Source organism: Aplidium turbinatum, chromosome 5 (genome assembly GCF_918807975.1).
Source record: "Aplidium turbinatum chromosome 5, kaAplTurb1.1, whole genome shotgun sequence".
In the NCBI taxonomy this organism is placed as follows: Eukaryota; Metazoa; Chordata; class Ascidiacea; order Aplousobranchia; family Polyclinidae; genus Aplidium; species Aplidium turbinatum.
In genome coordinates, this window is record NC_137476.1 from 36,431,574 (window position 1) to 36,455,761 (window position 24,188).

A 24,188-nucleotide genomic window follows, 5' to 3' on the forward strand; every position below is an offset into this window, starting at 1 on the left:
AGCCAAAAAAGGACAGGTGAAGGCTATAGATCTGCCATCATTTAATTTTTTTTGCTTGAAATAGGCTACCTTTTAACCTTGGACGTATGGATACGTCCTTGGTCATCATGGTTAAAATCCCAAGACGTGTGTATACGTCCGTGGTCGCGAAAGAGTTAAAGGTCTCGACCTCGGTGGTTGCGAAAGAGTTAACTCACCATCGATCGTGTGTTTCTCTGCAGTCGAGTGTGACAAGAATTGACAGCGATAGACACGTATTTTGCCCATGAGGCTGGGCTCATCAGTATCGCACCACTAGTTTTTGCCACATAGTCTATCGCTTTCAATTCGTGCTACACTAGGTTGCCGAGAAACACATGTTTTTGAGAAAAGTCTTAATGGCTAGCGAGGAAGCTACACCGGTATGGTTAGCGAAACACAATGCTCGCTGTTCTATAGTGAGTAGTCAGGTAGTGCTGACGCCAGAAAGATCGCTCCTTCTCAACATTATCCTTCAGTGCGCTAGGTACTGTTATTATCTTCCTGTACTACATGCAGGTCTTCCAATGTGTGCTTTAACAGAAAACATAACAACTTTTGAATTACAATGGCGGCAAATCAAACAGGGTGTGATGTAGATAAGCCAGTAGCTCGAAAATACAAGAAGAGATTGGTTCAAGTTGTGAATGCAGTCTTTCACACAAAAAACGGAGACACTCAAAAAGAAGAAGTAAGTTCACAGTTAAGTTTTAAAACAACATTTTTAAAAATGTTTACTTCAGTGACGTAATGTTGAATTTGCATAAAGAAATTTTGGTATGAAATGCAAAATTGTATTGCAATGTTAAGAATTAATTTATTCTACAGGTTTTTTGACTTTTACCCTCCTGCAAGTTTAATAGAGTAAATACGCTTTAAAGTTATGTAGACAAACTATTACGATAAATCTTCAAAACAGCCTCCGTTTAATTCACACGTTGGTTTTCGATTGGTAATTGAAAACTGATAGTGAAGGCTGTATAACTCGCATTGAAGCCATGCAAAAAACACGTAAGTTAGTACATGGTTAGCAATAATAACAATGTTATGGTTTTATTTGTTGTGCCTCCACAACAGCTAAGGTCTTTTAGCGACTTGGCTCATTTGTATTATTTATATCTGATTTACGACGTCATCACATCAATACAGACTTATTCTTTCTGTGTGATGCAATAAAGAACACAATCAGTAGGCCACCGCTTTTAACCCTATCTGTAGCGACACGGGGTTTTATGAGGACGCCACAACACTCGTAGTGAAATATTTCACAGAAGGAAATATGCTAGAAATGCGAAATTTCTTCACTTTTAGTTTTTATTTTTTGCGAATTTTCTAAATCTACACTGGTCATTTTTCTACCTTCATGTCCTTTACAATAAGCATTTCGTCTCAGGTGGCTAGACATTTTCGTGCAATAGCCTACTAGTTATATATATGTCAATGTTAGTGCAATATAAATGTTAATGCAATTACTTTGAAGTGTAAAAACGCCCATAAATGCCTTATACTTACGAAAAAAAGTAATTTTTTGTTTAGTTTAGAATTACTCTATTTTATAATGCAAAAATTTCAATTTTGAAGCAATTTTCGAGAAATTAGAATAAAAATCGACTTTCTGGCGGTTTTTCATCTCAAACACTTTATTTCAATAAATTTGTTGGATAAAATTTTAATTTCTATAGGCACAATACACATGGCTATTATCTTGTAAAATATTTGGCTCTGTGATTTTCATAGCTCCCGTTATTAGCGATTAATTAGCACTGGGCCAAGATAGTCCGTGACGTACTTTCCGCGTACGAAAACAGCTCGTACTAAGATAAGGTTAAAGTCTTGGTATGACCTGACCTAGAATTGATTTCAGATCTGCCAGCACTAGAATCGAAGGCGAGACCCCACGTCCACTGAGCTGTTTGTAAATCGATGATCAAAGTATCTCACCTTGCAAACGTTGATTACGTAAACCGGATTACAATGGCATTAAAATATTTTTTTTGGAGTACAAAATAAAATTTTTGTGTCCAATTGCCCTCTAAACCCTCCTCTCCAGTTGCTACGTTTCTGGTTAGACAAAATTTTGACAAGACGTTAAACTGCTGTATATTTCATTAATACTTCGTCGTTTAAACGATAATCACAAAAAATTCAGCAAATAAACTAAAAATTTTATTATTACAGTTATTCATATTGTCATGACCACGTTGGCAGACGTTGTTTTATTTGTCGTATCTTTTTGTTTGTATCCAGGGTCCACCCCAATGGTTGAGGATTTAGATTAAGACCGACTCAGCAGACGTTGAATCAATTAAAATACATTTCAGGGACCACTTGATGAAAAAACAAAAGCTGCTTTACACAAAATCGCAAAAGAATTATTGTCAACAGAAGAGACTTACGTCAGTGTACTGCATCTCCTCGACCAGGTAAGTTATGAAATCAGCATAAAACTTCGTAACACAAAATAGGTTTGTTTAAAATTGGCTTAGACGGACAGAAAAATTGGTCATAATTATTTGAATCACATTCTTTTGCGCATGGCATTCTCTGCTTTTTGCGTACCCTGCTGTAGATCATAAACAGACATAACTCAGCAACAACACTACATTTAACACTACAACAACACTTTTCAAGCCTACAAGAAAAATACATTATAAAAGAAATGCTAAAGAATCATACAGTATCACAACAAAAATATTTTTCAGACCTGCTGTAGATGGTCTGAAAAATCTTACTAACGAGTGAAAAAATTTTGCCGACAAGCATAAAATGGTGTTTAAATGCAACAAAATCTGCTGGAATGCTTTTCGCTCTTCGTAATTATAAGTTACCATCTCCGCCTAAACTCATGAGCTAGAAGAAAAAATATTATTTTGGGTGTTCATATCAACTCGACATAAAAAGATGATTATGACATAAACAAATGAGACATCTTTATTGTGTTGGAGATGAGTTAACTTTTCGAACTCAATTTCTGTCAAAAATCGAAAAAAAATCTTTTAATTAAGTACACTATAGCATCTATTAGCTTGCTACAAAAATATAATAACGTATTTCAGGTAACTTAACCCTATTTGTAGCGACACGGATTTTATGAGGACTCCACCACACTCGTAGTGAAATATTTCACAGAAGGAAATATGCTAGAAATGCGAAATTTCTTAAATTTTAGTTTTTATTTTTTGCGAATTTTCTAAACCTACACTGGTGATTTTTCTACCTTCCTGTCCTTCACAATAAGCATTTCGTCTCAGGTTTTGTGCAATGCTAGTTATATGTATGGTAATGTTAGTGCAATATAAATGTTAGTGCAATTACTTTGAAATGTAAAATGCCAAAAAACGCCTTATACTTTTAAGGAAAAGTAATTTTTTGTTTAGTTTAGCATTACTCTATTTCTATGTTATAATTCAAAAATTTCAGCTATAAAGCTATTTTCGAGAAATTAGAATAAAAACCGACTTTCTGAAGTTTTTCCATCTCAAACACTTTACAGTATTTCAATAAATTTTTTGGGTACAAATTTAATTTCTATACGAACAATACACATGACTATTATCTTGTAAAATATTTTTGCTCTGTGATTTTTATAGCTCCCATTATTAGCGATTAATTAGCACGGGGCTAACATAGCCCGTGACATACTTTCCGCGTACGAAAACAGCTCGTATTAAGACGCCCCCTTCTCCACAATAAAATCTTTATCAATAAAAAACAAAATATTTTACATAGTAAGATGAGATTCACACCGAACATACAAAACTGTCTGCAGCATACAAAAATGTCGCACGAAAAATGGTGCATGCTTGTTTCTTTCACCATTCATACCATGAATACAATTTCTGATGTGAATGGTAAATGGAAACAAATATGCGCCATTTTAGAGCTTTTACCACACAACAATGCCTTGTTAAGTAGCCTACACGTGTCACTCTTATAAAAGTATAACTTTAAACTTTCTTTGATATGATAGATAGGCTTTGTTGTAGTGACTGACAAAGCCACATTTGTGTGGCGAAAGCTTCACAACACACTTAATTTTATCAATTTACTGTAATGCGGATAGCTTCCTCTCTACTTTTTTATTAGTATTGATCGCACTACGCATCCATTTGGATCATTGATTAATTCAAAAGAAGATTGAAAAGTTCATTCACGAAGTTTTAATTTCAAACTTTCTATTCTGGCTCAATTAACAAATAAAATAAATATAACCATATCCACTTAAAATCCATTTCAAAACTTTCACCGGCTTTTGCTCTTTCTTATAGTACATAAATTATTTTTAATCTAAAATCCCTGACGATAACATGTTTATAATTGGCCTAGCCTATGCAACCTTTTCTCCCACGAGAGAAATAGCCTACTTTGGCGCCGTAATTAATTTTTTGTACAATGACGTCGGATTTTCTATGGAAATATTCACCTAGATTTTTTTTATACACTACAGCCCTTTAATCATGTTATATATGCTGTATCATGTTATATATGCTGTATCATGTTAGGCTATATATGCTGTATAATGTTATACATGCTATATCATGTTGTACAGTATATGCTGTATCACGTTATACAATAGATGCTGTGTCGTGTTGTATATGCTGATAAAACCAAAACCAGAAAAATGTTAACGGCAGTCTTGCAAGTGAAGTCGGTACAATGTTAATAACTAACACACGAAAATTATTTCTAGGTAGTGGGGATCGGGGTTTTGGAAGGAAATTTCATTTTTTTCCCAGAAGTCTGTTATCTTTTAAAACAAGGGCTAAAGTTGGTTTAAAAACAAGCCGATTAACTCCTCCTCCCTCTACGATGAAGCTCATTCTCCTAAACTGCACCTTAGCCCCCATGTGACGACAATAACCTACAATACATCATCTACAATGCTCTTATCTGGCTTCGACAATGGCCTGACAAGCTATGAATGAATAACCTGTAAAGTTTTTTTTTTCTTTCGGTACTAAAGAACCACCCATTATGATATATTACGTTTCGTTAGGTGTTTTACAAACGACTTCTTCGTTTATCGAATGAAAGCGATGAAGTGCCCAAAACGGTGATAGACACAATCTTCCAACATCTTTCCGCCATCTATCTCTTCCATAGCAACTGTTTACTCCCTCGACTGAAAGAGAGGATTGACGAATGGTGAGGACCTGATTTTTTACTTTTGACGGTAGCAATAATCTACGTCACAAAATAAATCCAGCGGTTTGATTGTGTTGCCAATGTGCATCAAAGTGTAATTGACTATGTCGACATAAGAATACCTGGGGGAGGGGTAATATGAAGCTTTGTCCCCATCTTGAGAACAGCACATGGAATACAAAACTACAACAAACTGAAAATGTTTGAAAATTTAGAGTCTGCTGTAACCAAAGATGCAACTGCTCTTGGCTAAGGCGATTGAGCATTTTGCTGGAGGCACCTTGCTATGCATTGCGCAAAGCTCACTGCTTGCAGTTTGAGCACTTTGGCAAGGTTGGCAGTTGCATCATTTTTGTAGCTTAGGTTCCAGAAATGGGAAAATGTTACATGGAGGTATATAATCTCCGTGGCCATACCCAGAGTACCTACTGCACTAAGAAGGCCGAAACAGCAGGCCCAAAAAATCAAAAAACCAAAAAAAAAAAAAAAGGCCCACCGCTGTGGATGGTGGTCTGTGGATGTTTGGTTGTTGGCTGTCTCAAGCTGATCAAATACAAAAATAAAAAAAGGAAAAAAGAAAAACGAAAAAAAAGAAAGAAACAAAAGCAGTGTGCAGTGCACCCCATCTGCAGATAAGAATAAATGAAATATTAAACGAAAAAGAACATTTTTTTAAGATAATGATGAATCAGTCTGTGATTCAACAATGGTCTCCAATGAATGCAGACCAATTGCGTATAAGACAAGATAATAGATTAAGCTAGGCATTGAGCAGCATGATCGTTGTTTATTTCACTAATGAAAAGTCAAACGACCTGTTTTATCCTGATGCTGCGTGTTCGCTGTGGTTGTAACGGTTTTCCTCTACTTTTCGGAAAACATTACTCTAGTCATATGCAACACCACTCGTCATTGGATATGACTAGGGAACTGTGTTCCGATAACTCGTGACAAACCGCCACTATCCCAGCGAACCCGCAATATCAGGCTTAAACAGGTCGCTAGTATCTACACACGCATAGATAAAAATTCAACAACTTTCCTGAAAGGAGCACTTGTGCTAATTGCTTCTCTTTTGGTCTTGTCACTTCTTCCTGATTCAAGTTAATTTTTTTTTAACATCAACCTGCTTTCTCATCATTTTGTAGCTCATGGCTCGGTAGGCGATGTTAACAGGAGCAGGTTTAATGAAGTTACCTGAAAAAAATGATTAATCATTTAATTAATTCTCACTTAGGGATTCGAACCCTCAAATCGGAGATATCATGACTCTGGTCGGACCTTTCCTGAAGATGTACGACTTGTATGCGGAGAATCTAGACAAGTCCCAGGAAACCGTAAACACTTGGCTTAAAAAATCAACAGAAGTTTCCAAAGTAATCAAAGAAATCCACGAACTCCCAGAATGCAAAAGTATACCTTTGCAGGTGGATAAAAAATAATTTTCTCTAAATTCCCAGGTGGACTAAAATATATTCAATTGCAATGTCTTTATTTGTTAAACTTCTGTTACCCAAGTGAAGTGATATGATGAAAGTTCATTTGGGCCATACTCATTCAGGAACATATGCTGGTGCCTGTACAAAGGATCCCTCGGTACGAAATGTTGCTGAAGGATTTTGCTAAGAAGCTTCCAGAAGCATCTCCAATGCGAGATGACGTAGAAACTGTTCTGCAAGTGATATTCATCGCTTCCAACCATTCAAACGAGCTTATGGAGGCCACAGTAAAAATGTGATAAGTATCTCAAATTAATGTAATAATGTCCTTGACTACGAGAATCAAATGTAATTAATGCTTAATTAAAATTCACAATCATAATAATTGCACAATATCACAACTGTACTAATAAAACATCGTGCTGCACAGTGCACAACTGCAGCCTGAACTTGTATAGTGCGTGGTATGGCACAAACATTATCAGCAACAATTGATTTGTGGTCTTGTGGCATTCGATCGTTGCCAAATGTTTATGGATTGTTATTTATTTGCTTAAGAAATACTTCCACTTTCAGCTCGCATTCTTTAATCAAACATGGCAGTTTGACTACAATTTTTAAAATGAGGATCAAAGTATCTTACCTTGCAAACGTTGATTACGTAAACCGGTTAATTTTACCTCACCAATCCATATGACATAGTTTTATACGTGGTTTGCAATAGCTTGGCAAAAGTTAATCTTATTTTCGTAAAAAAACTCTCCTTTATGACTATCGCAGTTCTTTAAATTCACGTTAAATTCACATAATGGTAAATTGCTATACTTCCGTATGTGGAATCTAAACCAACATTTCTGTAAAAGTCGAGTTTTAAATGCAGCTCAAGCATACGAAGAAAAGGTTGGGCAAATAAGAAGAATTTGCATTGATTCGATGTTTCTCCACGTCAGATTTATTTACTGACGGATTACCTTACGCTGGATTGAATTACTTGCCAAAAACAGCCCTACTTGTAAAGCAAAAAGAAATTATATCGAGCAGATGAGTTCGTATATCTGCGTTTGTGACAGAACAAATGTAGATTGTTAGCGAGTGTATCCGAACAAGTTTTATTGAACATCGGATCTGTTTCCAGGCAGAAAAGGTTTCCCATCGTTTCATTATCTAGCGACGTTGAAACGATGTAAGAGATTGTAAATTTACCCGAAAAGGTTAATTCTAGCTCTGGCTGCTTTTGATTGGCTTACGAGAAAGTAATCATTGTGATGTGTGGTAGTATTTTGTTATTGGATGATGACGATGATGAGATTCAAATTTTTCCAATGCTATTTAGTTATTTTCTTCTTTTTATAGCATGTCCATCAAACACTACCAGTGAGAATAGACAATATTGAACAAGATCACAATGAATGGAGAAACAATGAGGCTGTAAAGCCTGCCACACCGTCTATGAAACCAAAAGTGCCACCGAAGCCAAAACCTTTTCAAGTTCAACAAAACCTTGGAAATGAAGTTATTGTTGAGGTAAAATTGCTTCCGTGTTGGTTCAACGTCGCTTCAATGTGGTTTGATACAGTGACGTAGTTAGAAAGAAAATGTTGTGGGAGCAAAAGCAACTGTTGGGGCGGCAAACGTCATTTTAATGTGAGTTATAATTTTATTAAAACTTGTATTGTACATGTACTTGTACAAGTATAGAATAGTATTAAAACATATTTTTTGGGAGGCAAGATAAAATTTTCGGGGACGATTGCTCTCTAAAGCCTCCTCTCCAGTGGCTACGTTTCTGGTTATACATAAATTTTGACAAAACAAACTGCTGTATATTTCACTGATACTTCGGCGTTTAAACGACAGTCGCAAAACTTTCAAAAAAATAAACTAAAAAATTTATTATTACAGTTGGTCTTGTTATTATGACCACGTTGGCAGACATTGTTTTGTTTGTCGTATCTTTTTGTTTGTATCCAGGGTTACGCCCGGTGGTTGCAAATTTAAGTTAAGTGGACAGGAAGGCAAAGAAGCCAATCTTCGTGACCACCTTCAGGCATGTCTTTCAGTGTCTTACCAAAGATACAGCAACATGCTTTTGAGCGGTCATTCCAGGGCTCTCACCTATTCGGCAATGCGGCCGACTCAGCAGACGTTGAATCAATTAAAATGCATTTCAGGGATCACTTGATGAAAAAACAAAAGCTGCTTTATATAAAATCGCAAAAGAATTATTGTCAACAGAAGAGACTTACGTCAGTGTACTGCATCTCCTCGACCAGGTAAGTTATGAAATCAGCATAAAACTTCGTAACACAAAATAGGTTTGTTTAAAATTGGCTTAGACGGACAGAAAAATTGGTCATAATTATTTGAATCACATTCTTTTGCACATGGCATTCTCTGCTTTTTGCGTACCCTGCTGTAGATGGTCTGAAAAATCTTAGTAATAAGTTTAAAAATTTTGCCGACAAGCATAAAATGGTGTTTAAATGCAACAAAATCTGCTGGAGTGCTTTTCGCCCTTCGTAATTGTAAGTTACCATCTCCGCCTAAACTCATGATCTAGAATAAACTTACTGATATTAAAGAAAAGATATTATTTGGGTGTTCATATCAACTCGACATTAAAAGACGATTATGACATAAACAGACAAACAAGACATCTTTATTGTGTTGGAGATGAGTTAACTTTTCGAACTCAATTTCTGTCAAAAACCTGTGGTTGCAGGTGCATGTTGTTCTTTTTGTGCATGTCAACTTTGGTGTTACTTATCTAGTGCCTCCATCAATCATTTGCGTGTTGCATACAAAGATGCCTCGTGTATCTTGCATGGTTTGCCTCGTTATGCTACAGCGCGCACCATTCAATTATTTTGATCTTTGATGCAAAACTTCGCTAATCTCTTTGTTACATGATTGCTCTCTGCAATTCTGACGCTTTTGTCAAATCTTCGCATTTCAAGGTGCCATTCGCAGTTTATTGATTGGCAATTCTCCGCAGCAACATTGTCTGGTAGCTGCGTTATTGTGACTATTATATTTTAAATGTACCGTTTTTTGTTTTGCGTCTATGCATAAGTTTCAGTTGAATTTCATTTATTACACTATGTCACTTTTGTTGTGCTTTACACTGCGCTTCATTGAGGAGTCACAATTATTGCATTGCCATTCCCATGTTTTTAGTTCGCATTTGCTTTTATGTAAGATAGTGGTACAGCGAATGCTCTTCGGTTTAAGAACAATTAAAGAGTGAACAATGCTTATGAGGAAATATATTCTTATACATTACAAAGAGCGTGAAACAATAGTGAGTTGAGTTGTTACCGGTACAGATTGGCCGCGAAATCCATTCGCTAAAAAAAATTAGCTTTTCCAACGCATTAGAAGTGGTGCAAGCACTTTCAACAGTCAAAACACCTTGAATGTCACTCAGAACAACTTAAGATCGTCCACTTTTTCTTTTTTACTGTGGCGCCACACAACGCAAATGTCAAGCAGGTTTTTTCACTTATGCAGAGTCATTAAACAAAAAAAAGAAAGAAGATGGCTGTTGAGATAATGAAAGGAATTTTAACGCTTCAGTAGAATTTCACAGTAATGTCTTGTGGGGATTTCCATATGTTTTTGAAGTAAAAGAAAAGCTAGTTAAAGAACATCAGATCGTTGGAAAAAATTGTGTAGAAAGAGAGGGTATTGTTAATAAACTGTACCGTTTTCTAGAAGCGTGTTACAAAATAACTCTGGGCTCTTTTTTAGGGTTGCCATATATTTTTCCTCAAAATAGTGAACATTTTGAAAGCGCGCGACCGCATCCTCAAAGTTCTCAAAGCAGTGGCGTATCCAGGAATTGTGAAAGGGGGTGGAGTAATAAGAAAAGCCCGACGGCGTCTTCACCAAAGGCGACACCCAGTGGCGGGGGGTCTGGGGGGCCTCCCCCAGAAAATTTTGAAAAATGACTTTAAATTTGGTGCATTCTGAGAGCATTTTCAACAAAAATGTGGGTATAAATATTCCTGTAAAATGGTGCTGTCTGGTGGCATAGCAAAAGGATAAGATCATTATTTCTTGGGCATTTTTCGGTAATAGAGCTATGTCTCTATGTTTTCTTGTTGCTAATTCCCAGCTGAGATATTTAAATGTTTGGTATTGGCAAAACTCGCTCTTTTAATGCAGTTTCGTTTAAAATTAGGCAAACTTTGTTTTGAGGCATAGAGACTGAAAGCATCATTCTCAATATGTCACACGCGTGACAAAGGGGGGGGGGTTGTAACCCCCAAAATACCCCCCCCCCTGGCTACGCCACTGCGCTCATCTGTCCATATGTTACCTATAACACTGAAAATTCTCTCAACATTGGCATTAAATACATGGATAGACATTGTAGTCTGGACAAATTTTAACAATTTAGGTGCAGTTTCTTTCTGAAAGAAGTTAGTCCACTTTTCCAGCGATGATCTTAATTCTTAACTTATTAGCCACATCACACATAGCTGGCCTACACAGTCTATAAACAAACAGTTAAATGGCCAAACTTCTAGGCTGTTAGTTGCTCAGGCTAGTGGCTTTCAGTTTGTCAGCTACCTAGGCTGTACAGTGTACACTCCACTGTTGGACTTCGTGCTGGCCAAGCCTGGCATTGGCGAAATTACACTGGGGTAGCATATTAGGGGTTTTTCCTCAAAGCACCAGACTCATGTGCTTTTACTTTCTAAGCAGCAGAAGTGTATAGTCACTGGTTAATCCATGGCTATTGGCTAAAATATATTGACAGAATTGTAGACAAAAATTAATTGTCAAAATAGTGAACATGTTCACTATCACTATTAGCAAAATAATTTACAGTGAACATTTTCTTAAAATAGTGATTTGTTTACTAAAATAGTGAACATCTGGCAACCCTACTCTTTTTCCTTTTCATAGATGTTATTGTTTAACCGAAAAATGGCATTTGGTGTCATAAAATGCAACAAATCTTGCTGTTTTTATACTGTTTATTATTTTGCTCCTTTCCCAAAAAGCGACTGCAGCAATGTGCTTTGGATGTATCTTAAATTTATACCATAAAACATGTGTTTGACAGGCAAAAAATGTTCAAAGCGACCGAGATAAACTTGTTTAAATTTGTGCATCATCAAATATGATAAACCCAGTTCAAAGTTAAAAAAGTACGTAGGATTAAGTCAGATTATAAAAATCACTGCGGAAGACATCTACAAACGAATGTAACTTAATCTTCCACACCCTACCTCTTACTACCATTTTCGCTTTGTTGTTCAAGAATCAGGGTTGGAAGTAACCACTAGTTGTCACTATTCGATAGCGTTATTTGTGGCTTTCTCAATACAGAATGCTCATACCCATTCCTTTTAAAAATAAATATCGAATGCGCGTTATTCACTGCTTTTTATGCAAGCAACGAAATCATTATTCGTTTTCCACTAATCGATATTTAAGGGAACTGCTAAATCATTTTTGTTATTCACTTACTTCGTCGTCAAAACGAATTTACGAGATTTAGTTTTTGGATTATTATCCGACCTAGTACCCTTCCGGTTTTCGAACTTTAAAGGTTTAAGGACTATTTTGCGGCAACACAATTCAGAAAAACCATGCCTGTGAGAGTCTTTAACAGTGTGGCCACCTTGCGTTTTCCCCGCGAGTTTGGGCTTGTTTTTTTCGAGTTTTTTTTTTTTTTTTTGAGTTTGCGGGTTGCTTGTTTTTGGGCTTGTTTTTTGGACTGTCTATTTTTAGTAATTGCTATTCATTGCTTTTATTTAAGAATCGATAACGGAAAGTCGTTGCTTTTTTTGGGCACTATCGAATAATGAATTAGTCATTGCTTTTTTGGGCACTATCGAATAGTGAAATAGTCATTGTTTTTTTTGGGCACTATCGAATAATGAATTAGTCATTGCTTTTTTGGGCACTATCGAATAGTGAAATAGTCATTGTTTTTTTTGGGCACTATCGAATAGTGAAATAGTCATTGTTTTTTGACGACTTCCAACCCTGTCAGGAATAAAAAACTTGAAGTAAGGGATTACTGAACTTTAAACTTTTGAAAAAGAGGCAAAGCAACTAAGATAGACTGTGATGTGTTGAAATATTGGGATTTCTTTCTATTTGTTGTTATTTATTTTGATGCCGTCGTGAATAGTTCTAAGATGCCACGTCGTCAGGAGAGGCGAAGATCATGCTGGAAGAAACATAAAACAATTGGAAGTTGGTTAAAGCAAGCGCAAAAGTCCGAAAAGAAGATGAAAAGATTTTGTGACAGAAGATTTGGAAATAGTGGAAGTGAAAGAGGAAGATGCTGCTGACAGAGTGATACGGAGGACTGCAGGAAAAGAGCTGTTATATGCCAATTACTACAAAATTAGAGAAATAAAACAAAGTAACTTCAGCGGGTTTAACATGATGTATTACATACACAAATATAACATAATTAAAAATAAACTCTAACGTTTTCGACACGTACGTGTGTCCTCATCAGGAATTACATATCTGCAATATACATAAAATGAAAATTGAAAGATAAATTTGACTTTGCACTATAACTGTAACTGTGCAGTTACTGTATAGTTTACTTTATTTTATTTATCCATGGTTCAACAAAGCAAACTCTCTACCAAAGCTTTACTACAAAATTAAAACCGAATAAAATTCAAAATCTTTTTAATTAATTGCGCTATAGCATCTATTAGCTTGCTACCAAAATTAATAACGTATATAAGGTAACTTAACAAATAAAATCTTTCTGTTTCTTGGCAGCCAATTGTAGCAAGAATTGACAGCGATAAGACACATAGCAATTTACTAGTGAGTACTCAGCCTTTGATGATAGCCAAGAAAAACGCCCCCTTCTTCAGAATAAAATATTTGCATTAAAAAAATAGAATAGTTTCCACAGTGAGGCGAGATATACACCGAACATACAAAACTGTTTTCAGCATACAAAAACGTCGCATGAAAAATGGCGCATGCTTGTTTTCTTTTATCAATCACACCAAGAATAGAATTTCTGGTGTGAATGTTAAAAGGAAACAAACATGCGGTATTTTACAACTTTTGCCACACCAACATGCCTTCGTAGCCCACACGTATCATTCTTAGAAAAGTAAAACTATAAACTTTCTTTGATATGATAGATATGTAGTCACTAACAAAGCCACACCTCTTTGGCGAAAGCTTCAAAATACACTTGAATTTATCAATTTAATGCTATAGCCTACTCTCTACTTCTTTGATTAGTACTGATCGCAGCATGCATCCACTTGGATCATTAGTAAATTCAAAGGAAGATTAAAAAGTTCATTCACGAAGTTTTATTTTCGAATTTTGTATTAAGTTGGCTAAACTAACAAATAAAATAAATCTAACTATATCTACTTAAAATCCATTTCAAAACTTTCACAGGCTTTTTGCTCTTTCTTATAGCACATGAATATTTCTGAAGGCTGAAGTCCCTGGCAAGTGACAATAACATGTTTATAATGGGCCAAGCCTATCAAACCTTTCCTCCCACGATAGAAATAGCCTACATTGGTTTTGTAAATAATTTTGCCTACAATAACATCGGATTTTTCATGGAAATATTCACTTGAATTTTTTTTAATCACAACAGCCATTTAATCATGTTATATTATATGCTGTATCATGTTATATATGCTCCATCATGCTATATATGCTGTATCACGTCATATATGCTGTGTCATGTTGTAAATGCTGATAAAACCAAGACCAGAAAAATGTTACGGGAGACTTGCATGTGAAGTCCGTACAATGTCAGCAACTAAAACCAAAAAACTGGCTTCGGCACTGGACTGGCGTGACAAGCTATGAATGAATAACCTGTAAAAGTTTTTTTTTTCGGTATTTAATGACCACCCTATGTGATATATCATGTTTCGTTAGGTGTTTTACCAACGACTTCTTCGTTTATCGGACGAAAGCGAGAAAGTTCCCAAAACGGTGATAGATACAATCTTCCAACATCTTTCCGCCATCTATCTCTTCCATAGCAACTGTTTACTCCCTCGACTGAAAGAGAGGATTGACGAATGGTGAGAAACATTATTTTTTACTTTTGACGGTAGCAATAATCTACGTCACAAAATGAATCCAGTTGTTTGATTGTGTTGCTAATCTGCATCAAAGTGTAATTAACTATGTCGACATGAGAATACCTGGGAGAGGGAGCCTATACTTTGAAACTTTGTCTCCATCTCTGGAACAGCACATAGACTAAAAGATTACGACAAACTTAACCCTATTCGGACCAAGCTATTTTTGGCAGCTAATGGCCTGATGTGTGGATTTATTCCATCCACCCTTTCATTTTCTAATAACGTTGATGATAAAACGTTACAAGGTCGGTTTTTTCGCAAAGCTAGGGCAAAATTATTGATAAACTGGCTAAAATTTTAAGTGGACACACATTCTGCCAGTTTTTTGCTATTGTTTTTTGGTAAACGTAGTTTTTTTTTTAATTTGTCTGATGTCTTCGCCATAATCTCCTTGAAATTTCTAATCTCTTTGCTAAAGGCACGCACGGTCCAGGCATAATTTCTTGACATGACCTACTTTCTTCCAAAAACTGCTGACGCCAAATCCAGCGGTGGGGTTAACCCCTTTTCAATTTCACGCTGATTAATTTTTTACTAGCTTTGCAGACAATTTTGGGAGTAAGGTGTCAAAAACTGCTGATAACTAAAAAAAACTATACTACACAAAAACGTCATTCTCTTTCTAAATTAAAGATGAATATCTTTTAGAAAAAGTCATAAAACTTCAGTAAAATTGAGCCAATAGCTTTTATGTAATCGATGAAAGTTTTAGGTATGGACGGAACCCGTCAGTACAAATAGGGTTAAAATGTTTGAAAATTTAAAGTCTACCGCAACCAAAGGTGCAACTAAAATTTAAGAATAAATGAAATATTAATGCACAAACAAAAAGAACATTTTTAACCATCTGTTGAATCGGTTTGTGATTTAAAAGTTGGTCTACCAATGAATGCAGACAACTTGCGAATAAGACAAGTTAAAGACTAAAATGCTACACATTAAGCTTCGCTTTAGCAGCACTATCGTTGTTTATTTCACTGATGTAAACTGAAATAAACTGTTTTTGCCTGATGCTGCGTGTTCGCTGTGGCAGTAGCGGGTTGTCTTTAGCTTTCACAACACAGTTCTCTAGTCATGTCCAACACCACTCGTCATTGCACATGACTACGGAACTATGTTCCGAAAGTTTGTGACAAACCGCTACTGCCACAACAAACCCGCAGCATCAGACTTAAACAGGTCGATTGTATCTACACAAGTAGAGAAAAAATATAAAATTTCAACAACTTTCCTGAATGGTGCACTTGCTTATTGCTTCTCTTTTAGTCTTATCGCTTCTTCCTGGTTATTTTTTTTTATGATCAACCAGCTTTCTCATCACCTTGTTGCTCATGGCTCGGGAGCCAATAAGGTTTAATGAAGTTACTGGAAAAAAATTAATAATAATTTAATTAATGCTCACTCAGGGATTCGAACCCTCAAATCGGAGATATCATGATTCTTGCTGCACCTTTCCTGAAGATGTACGGTTTGTACGTGAAGAACTTAGACAAGTCCAGAGAAATCATTAACACTTGGCTGGAAAAGTCAACAGAATTTTCCAAAGTGATCAAAGAAATCCAGGAACTCCCAGAATGCAAAAGTTTACCATTGCAGGTGAAAAAAAAAGAATTTTCTTTAATTTTACAAGTGGACTAAAATAGCTTTAATTGCAATGTCCTTCTAAATAACTTATAATTTTAGATACGTTTATTGTGAAAAATGTCACAACGTAAACTGACAAGCTGATTATAAATTTATGAATTTGTGGAAAAGCTGTTCATAGCAACATCAAAATATTTTTCACATTCATATACAAAATGATGCAGATGTTTTAAGCAAGCATAATACTTTTTCTAGCAGAAACTTCCTATATTTAATAATACTGTACGTTCACAAAGCGCTGGATCTACTCCATTGGGTTAAACTATTTCTGATACTCATGCAAAGGACTCTGTCGCGACATGTTGATGAGGGATTTTGTGCAGAAGATTCTAAATCTTTTCAGCAAACTCTTGTCAATACCAAAAAGTGTTTGTTAAAAAAGTGTTTGATTTGACCAGATAAAGAACCAAAGCCACGTCTATCGATTTGGAATTCCAACACAAAAATTCTAACCACTCTAAGCTATTGAGAACTCTAACCAATAAAGTGATTGCTTAGTGCTTATCATACTGTATGCTCTCTACAAGCAGTTGTTAGGCTTCTGTTACCCAAGTGAAGTGATACGATGAAAATTCATTAGGGCCATACTCATTCAGGAACATATGCTGGTGCCTGTACAAAGGATCCCTCGGTACGAAATGTTGCTGAAGGATTTTGCTAAGAAGCTTCCAGAAGCTTCGCCAATGCGGGATGACATAGACACTGCTCTGCAACTGATCATCATGGCTGCCAACCATTCAAACGAGTTTATGAAGGCCACAGTAAGAATGTGATAAGTATCTCCAATTAATGTCATGATGTCCTTGACTACGAGAATCAAATAATGCTTAATTAAAATTCACAATTATAATAATTGCACAATATCACAAGCGTAGTAATGAAACATTGTTTTTAGACCTACTACTACTGCACAGTGCACAACTACAGCGTACGCACTTGTATAGTGCGTGACAAGACGCAAACGTTCGCTTTGTAAATTATAACTGTTGGCGACGCCAGTTGTCAATTGGCCATGCCAATTAATTTTATACAAGACTTCAAACATCATCAGCAATAATTGATTTGTGGTCTTGTGGCATTCGATCGTTGCCTAATGTATATGGATTGTCATTTGGTTGCTTAAGAAATACTTCCAATATTCTGTTCGTATTCTTTAATCAAACATGGCTGTCTGAAGTGTAATCGTGAGTGTAACTAAAGTGTAGTTGTAAGTGGAGCTAAAGTGTAGTTATGAGTGTAACTAAAGTGTAATTGAGAGAACCCCAACTTTCTAAGCGTCTCTGAATACAACTTACAAAACTTGTTTCTTAAGATTTAAACATTGAATATACAAACAATGAAATGCCTTTAGATTACGTTGAAGTTGCTCTTCATCAGATAACACTTAGGCTTTGTTAGATGCAATAAGTATATACAGTACATAAAAGTTCTAACGATGTCCAGATGAAAGCCTACATGATTGGTGTCACAAAATAATTATGTGGATCACAAATTATAACATCAAATATTGTGATAGATCGAATATACAACATAGTGTCGTGATATTTTTTGTTCCATATTTTGAAAATTCTCAAAAACAAATTCTATAATGTTTCAGGAAAAATCCTTAAACCTTGTGAAGGTTTACAACAATCTGGCATGCAATGATTTTGACACTGACGACATGAAAAGAACGTTGATAAAAGAAGGGACTGTTACTAAAGTGGCCGCTAGAGACGGCAAAGAGTACAACAGATACCTTTATCTCGTAAGTGATTGGATGACTAAACCATATTTCTAAAGTTTAAATAGACAACTTTTCATAAAAGCAAAAATTTTCAACACCTACGTTTTACCAGACGTGCTGTACAGTCTAGAATGCGTAAATTGGACATCATCAACAATGAAAAAACTCACTACCTTCCAAAATCACATCATGAGAAGCATGACCAACAAAAGGTTACTTGATCACACGAAAATAGAAGGTCTTTTAACTTTGACAAAACTACATCCAATTGCAGCAATAATACAATCAAAAGTTTTAAAACTGTTCGGCCACACTAAAAGATCACAATTCGGAATCAGCAAAGTAGAAGGAAAAAGAAAACGGGGCAGACAACCAAAACGATGGCAAGACAACATTCAATCATGGACCGGACTCAACTTGGCGACACTGGGCGAGTTGGCTCAAAATCGCCACTCTTGGAAGCAAATAACCCATGTTGATGCGCAATCTGCCGCAGGCGAAGATGACGACTGATGATGACCTGTAAAGTAAACGGTCCATCAATACTGAAGATAAAAACACAGTTATCAAAACTTTTGCTGGGTATGGATTTAGTTTTTGCATTTTAACTAGAAAGAATAACTTTATTTGCCAATAAGATTCTACAACAGTACGGTACACAATAAGCTTACATCACAACAACATAATAATCCATGAACATAGGGGAACGCATAAGCACTTCAATGTTGAATAATTCAATCTGGTTAGTCAAAAGCAGCGAAAGACCATTTGGTCATCTAGTCAGCTGCTCCCATCTGCTCGTACTAATAAAACTAAAACGGATTGAAGACAGCACTCGAATTGGCTGATGGCAGCAAAATAACGGCAAGTATGGTAAGAAAGTAGTCACATTGCAATTCTGGGACCGATCATGTTTAGGAAATGTCAACATTTGTATTTCAGTTCAGCGACATGCTTCTCTTCTGCAAGGAATGTGACGCTTTTCAGAAACTCCAAGGTAAGAACCACAAAATTATGGAGAGGATCGACTTGGTTGGCATGACAACAGCTTCCATCGACAATGAATTTCATCCCAACGTCTTCTGCGTTCACGGTGTCCAGAAGTCCATCGAGTTCTCTTGTAGGTAAGATGCTGATGTCTTACGTCATCACAAAATGATGACGTCATTAGTGATGTTGTTTAGTGAACGTCAACAAACATTCGAAGTAAAATCCTTAAATCAACAATCATCTTGAATTTTCAAAAACAAAAATGTATTCTGATTGATTTGAAACAATGCAATGATCGATAACAATAATTTGCCTTTCATTTTGCGAAACTCAATACGGTACATTTAGAAGTGTCACCTGGTCATCTGTTCTTGTTACAACATATTTGAATTTCAAATATTTAAATTTGATTTTTTTCATTCATCAGTAAGTTCCTTCCTCTCGTCGAGTGTTGGAGGCTATGACGGGCCTAATTTCTGTGTTGTGAGATTTTTCTATTACGGTTTTGTAATCAAATCCTTTCCAGTCTTTGATATCTCTCGGTGATCCAAGTCCAAACTCTTGGTGATCTGCAAATTTTTCGTTTTCCATTCTTTTTTCCTCCTTGTAGTTGTATTTGAATAGAATTATTGCGAATCATGTTGCTAAAATACTTCAATTTTCTTGTTTTAATCGTAGAGTTTTTATGGTGGTTTCCATTCTAAATAGTAGGCCTACATCTTAATTTGTGAGTTTTGCCTCTTGTTTGCCTCTCAATGTACCAATTGTATAGCCACATTGTATTTAATCAAACCTAATCATTGTGTAATTTCATACTTGACCTGTTTTTTATTTGCGTTGTTGTGCTTTAATCTTCCATCAATGCGATGCATCGATATTCTGTATTTATAGATATGAAGCAAAATACTTTGGAAATGTTTTGCGTTGGTTTCGGTAAAAGAAAGGTGTAAGCTGCACTCCCAGGTCACAAAAATGGCTTTAATTTTTTATAAAGTGTGTCCATTTTGTTCTGTAACTTCAGCAGGAAATGTTTTTTCAAATCGTTTAAAGAAAAAAATTGTTTGATTGATTTGGATGTAGCGCCCTACGTTGCATATATGTAACAAAAAATCTTGGGAAACACATGAGTTTGAAGGGTATATTAAAATTTTGTAAAAAAAAAAATGAAACAAAAAAGTACACTTAATTCACCCTCTATAACCCAATGCTGCATATTTGCAACAAATTTTACCACTAAATATTCTGTGTTGGTTGTACCAGTTTTGAACAAAAATTTTGAGTCTTTTTATTTTTGAGGGCGCCACGGGCTTAGACAAAATATTTCACTTATTGAAATCTATTGGCAGTACTCAAGAAGAAAAAGACGACTGGCTGAATGCAATCAACAAGGCTATCAAAAAAAGAATTGAAAACGAAAACTCGTTCAGAAGAATGAGCAATGTATCTTCATCTTCCAAATTCTTTAGATTTTCTCGAACCAGTGTTGATTTACAAAACTTCACAAATCAAGAAACCAACCTTCTCGAAGTTCCTGTCATTCAGAATCCAAACTTCATCACTTTAAGTGAGAAAGAGTTAGGGACTAGAGCTCCTCATTGGATTAAATATCAAGACGCCACAATGTGCATGAGATGTTCAGCAGACTTCCATTTCTTCCGTAGACGTCATCACTGTCGAGCATGCGGATGGGTGAGTCAGAATTGATGTGATGGACTGCAGCAGAAGAAAGACGAAAATTATAGACAAGCCCAGAGCTGGGTGCCCAGCAAGACGATGCTAATGGGACATAACAACCGATGTATAGCTACTTAAACATGCTGCTGTTGGTCTACATCGTTTTTGTCATTATGTTGTTTCATATTCTTTTCCGAAATCTATTCCAAATTGTGGCTTTGTGCTTTATTATACTAATTGTCACAATTACTCATAGTTCATATTATTGAACGTGGTACGAAGAAGTAGACCACGTGATAAGTGGGTACTTGTACCTCAACATATGGCAGGAACTTTTTCTTGGACTTCAGTTTTTCTATGGATGGTTGTTTGTCTGTACATAATAACTTATTTATTTGAAGGTTGTCTGTTCCGGTTGCTCAAACAATAAAATAGCGTTACTTTATGATTCCACCTCCTCATTGTCCAAAGTATGCGACGTCTGTTTTTCCATTCTCTCGAAAGAAGAAGAAAGCAACTCTTCTGATGAATTTGAAGAAAATACACAGGTAATTAGACAGTAATTATAAGAAACAGTAAATTATCCAGTGGTGAGGTTATCGATTGCAAGAGTCTGGCGCAGACTTGTTACAATTTTGATTCGATAATTAATTTATGACTAGAACATATTCTTGCACAACTGCTTCACGTACGTCACAGGTACGTATTTATTATCTTCTTGTTGAATTAGAAATTCCTTCATCAACAAAGACAACACCTGTAGTCATAATTATGACAATATTTTAAAAATTGATTTTGTACAAAGTGTACCTAGCGTTATGTATCACTAGTCCATTATACGAGCACATCATTTTAGCCAATGTCTACTGTATACTTTACCAAATTATTGAAATAGTTTAAAAAAACGTTTTTTTCTTTTACAGAGCGATGGCATAGGTTTATATGGAGATAATATATTGGCGGACACATTTCACTATGCAGAAGATAAGTCCTGGATAAATCTTTGGTGCATTATTCCTTCTGATGAACCTCTCATATATTGCTACAAAGCCCGGCGGGTAAATAGTTTTTCTGTGTTAATCACTTGTATGCTCAGTGCTTGATGTTTGTCATGTGTACGGTAAAGGCTTAAATTTCATTGTAAAATGTTAGGTTAAAAAGTAAGATATTTAAATGAAGATTGGTACCAATTGGCCTCTTTCTTTTGCATTGTCTATAGAGGCGAAGACCTAAAGTTGCGTTTCCAAATGTACCATGGCCGACATGATCTAACCCAGCTAAAGCTTACATTATGCTGTAGGCTACTAAGAAATTATTATAAGAAATCAGGATTTATGAAAAACTCTAAGAGGTCATCAAGTTTACATCATCAATAATATGTTTGCAAAGGACATAAAAGCCCATCTGATTGTCAACTTACCTGGAAGTCAGGTGACTCTGGGAACGGAGGGAGATTACAAATATTTCATCAAGATTTACGATTCCGTTGGGAGCTTGAACGTCTTGGCAACGGACGAAGAAGAAGTTGCAATAAAGTGGACTGAACTCATTACGCAAATAATCATGGGACATGAAGAAAGAGATACTTCTTCCCATGAAGAAAATGTTGAAGAGGATGTTCCGAGTAAAACGTAGCGAACATGTTTCTGTTCTGATTACCAACAATCGGTGTCTTGTTTCGTGTATTTTTAAAATGATTTCATTATAATTTTTTATTGTGACTTACGATTGATTAATCCGTTAACGCCTGGGTGTTTTCAAATCACTAATATCATCTAATTCGATCGCTACTCGCTAGTAACCTTATGGAGGTGTTTGAGATAAAACTGAAATAAGAGTATAGCTATCAGGATGGTAAACAAAGAAGGGAGATGGCAATAGGTGGTCTAACTTTTATTCAACGAAATAGTTCGTCGTCGTGTGAGCCTCTGGGGCCGAGGGTCTATCCTTTGACCACCCCAGCTTCACGATGTTCCCGGACTACACTGAAAAGCTACTAGAGAAAAGCCAGTCTTTGGTTTCATCATCTAGACACGCAGACCGTCCACTCGTGTCCATAGTTTAACAGTCCAACGTTTTCAGCCTAACTTAAGCCCTCACTAGGAATCTGAAAATATTTATAAAAATGCAATAAATTTCAACTTCTTGAAGGTAACTAACTACTGACTATAAGAATCAAGAAACACGAAGCGATTTAAAGCAATAGTGTGGAAAAAATACAGGTAGACGGAAAACAAATTACATCAAGAAAAGGTAACTGCATGACTACAAAAGAATTTGCACCACGGGGTACGTGATACATCTAGTAAATGTTGATCTAGGTGTATGTACCTCTAGTATATGTTTCTCACAATATCCCTAGTTTCTCAGCAGCCGATTGTAGCAAGAATTGACAGCAAACAGCTTGACAAAATATATGACCGATCTCAGTTGTCGGCAGTTGTTTCTGCTGAAATGAGCGTTTATGCAATGTTGTTTTGTGGTTTTGGAAGACTGTGGAGTTTGCATTTGATGAAGAAGCCAGAGTTAAAGAATTTTCTTCGACAACGACTCTGCCGGGTTGTCTACTTAGGAAAACTTGATTGATAAACCACCAGAGCATTGAGTAAGCAATATTGAAACAGTTGTAAAAATAAGGTTGAAGGCATCGCTTAGTTTCCTTTTGGAAACTATAGTTGTGGCAAGTTGATCAACACCTGCTTTTGCAAACTACAAAATAAGGTCGAGGCAACCGTGCCAACTTTCTTTCAACTTAATAACTTACTTCGGCCACAAGCACGTTTTAACGTTCGCGTTTTGTCGCTTCTACCTTTTTCTCGACCTTTGCTATGTTGACGTGTATTGTTTTTTCTGTGATGGTCAGAAATAAAAACAACTGAACTGAAAACAGGAAAACATTTAAAAGTGAGATTTCTTAACAAACGCTTTTTTAACGCCACTGAAAGTTGAAAACTTGGTGCTGTTTAAGAACCAATCTTTCTCAAAGGTGGGAGATTATTGAATAATTTTAAAAAGTGCTGGAACACAGATGTTGTTTTCCCTCAAATGATGTAATTCTCAATGTAGGATTTATTGCGTTTAAATTATGTTTTTTTTTCTTTGTGTTACTTGTACTTATTAAACATTTAAATTCCAGCCTGGAGCAGGAGGCTTCAGTTGCTTTTTTTCATGACGGTCATGCTTTCCGTTACCGGTTTTGGCCGTGTTTCTATTTACATGGTCTGGAATAAGTGAGGCGATTAAAGTTTCACCCTCGACAATTATTTTCTGTCAGATGGAGGTGTTAGGATGCGAGCAATATATATTGCTGCAGTCGTTGTTCAGTTACAGCAGGCTGCTCAAGATCTCAAATCCTCGTGTTGTGATCACCACTCGCCACACTAGTCCAGGAGTGTAGTCGTCTTGCCAGACGGTCTATAATATGATAGTGTG

At 36.0% G+C, this 24,188-nt stretch overlaps 1 protein-coding gene across 2 annotated transcripts; it reads left to right on the forward strand.

Moving 5' to 3' along the window:
* The first annotated feature begins 565 nt into the window (after nucleotides 1-565).
* On the forward strand, nucleotides 566-23,925 carry LOC145770846 (FYVE, RhoGEF and PH domain-containing protein 2-like). 2 transcript variants are annotated; one of them, XM_082582581.1, is made up of 16 exons: nucleotides 566-709; nucleotides 2,340-2,441; nucleotides 5,015-5,163; nucleotides 6,401-6,590; nucleotides 6,725-6,889; nucleotides 7,956-8,126; nucleotides 8,774-8,875; nucleotides 14,511-14,659; nucleotides 16,129-16,318; nucleotides 16,963-17,127; nucleotides 17,964-18,113; nucleotides 19,035-19,216; nucleotides 20,429-20,771; nucleotides 21,158-21,304; nucleotides 21,680-21,814; nucleotides 22,146-23,925. In XM_082582581.1, exons 1-16 carry the CDS (start codon nucleotides 587-589, stop codon nucleotides 22,389-22,391), a joined length of 2,709 nt encoding a protein of 902 aa, XP_082438707.1. In that variant the 5' UTR covers nucleotides 566-586; the 3' UTR covers nucleotides 22,392-23,925. The 2 variants fall into 2 exon arrangements, with proteins under 2 accessions (XP_082438707.1, XP_082438708.1); XM_082582582.1 differs by having other exon boundaries at nucleotides 20,549-20,771.
* The last annotated feature ends 263 nt before the right edge of the window (nucleotides 23,926-24,188 follow it).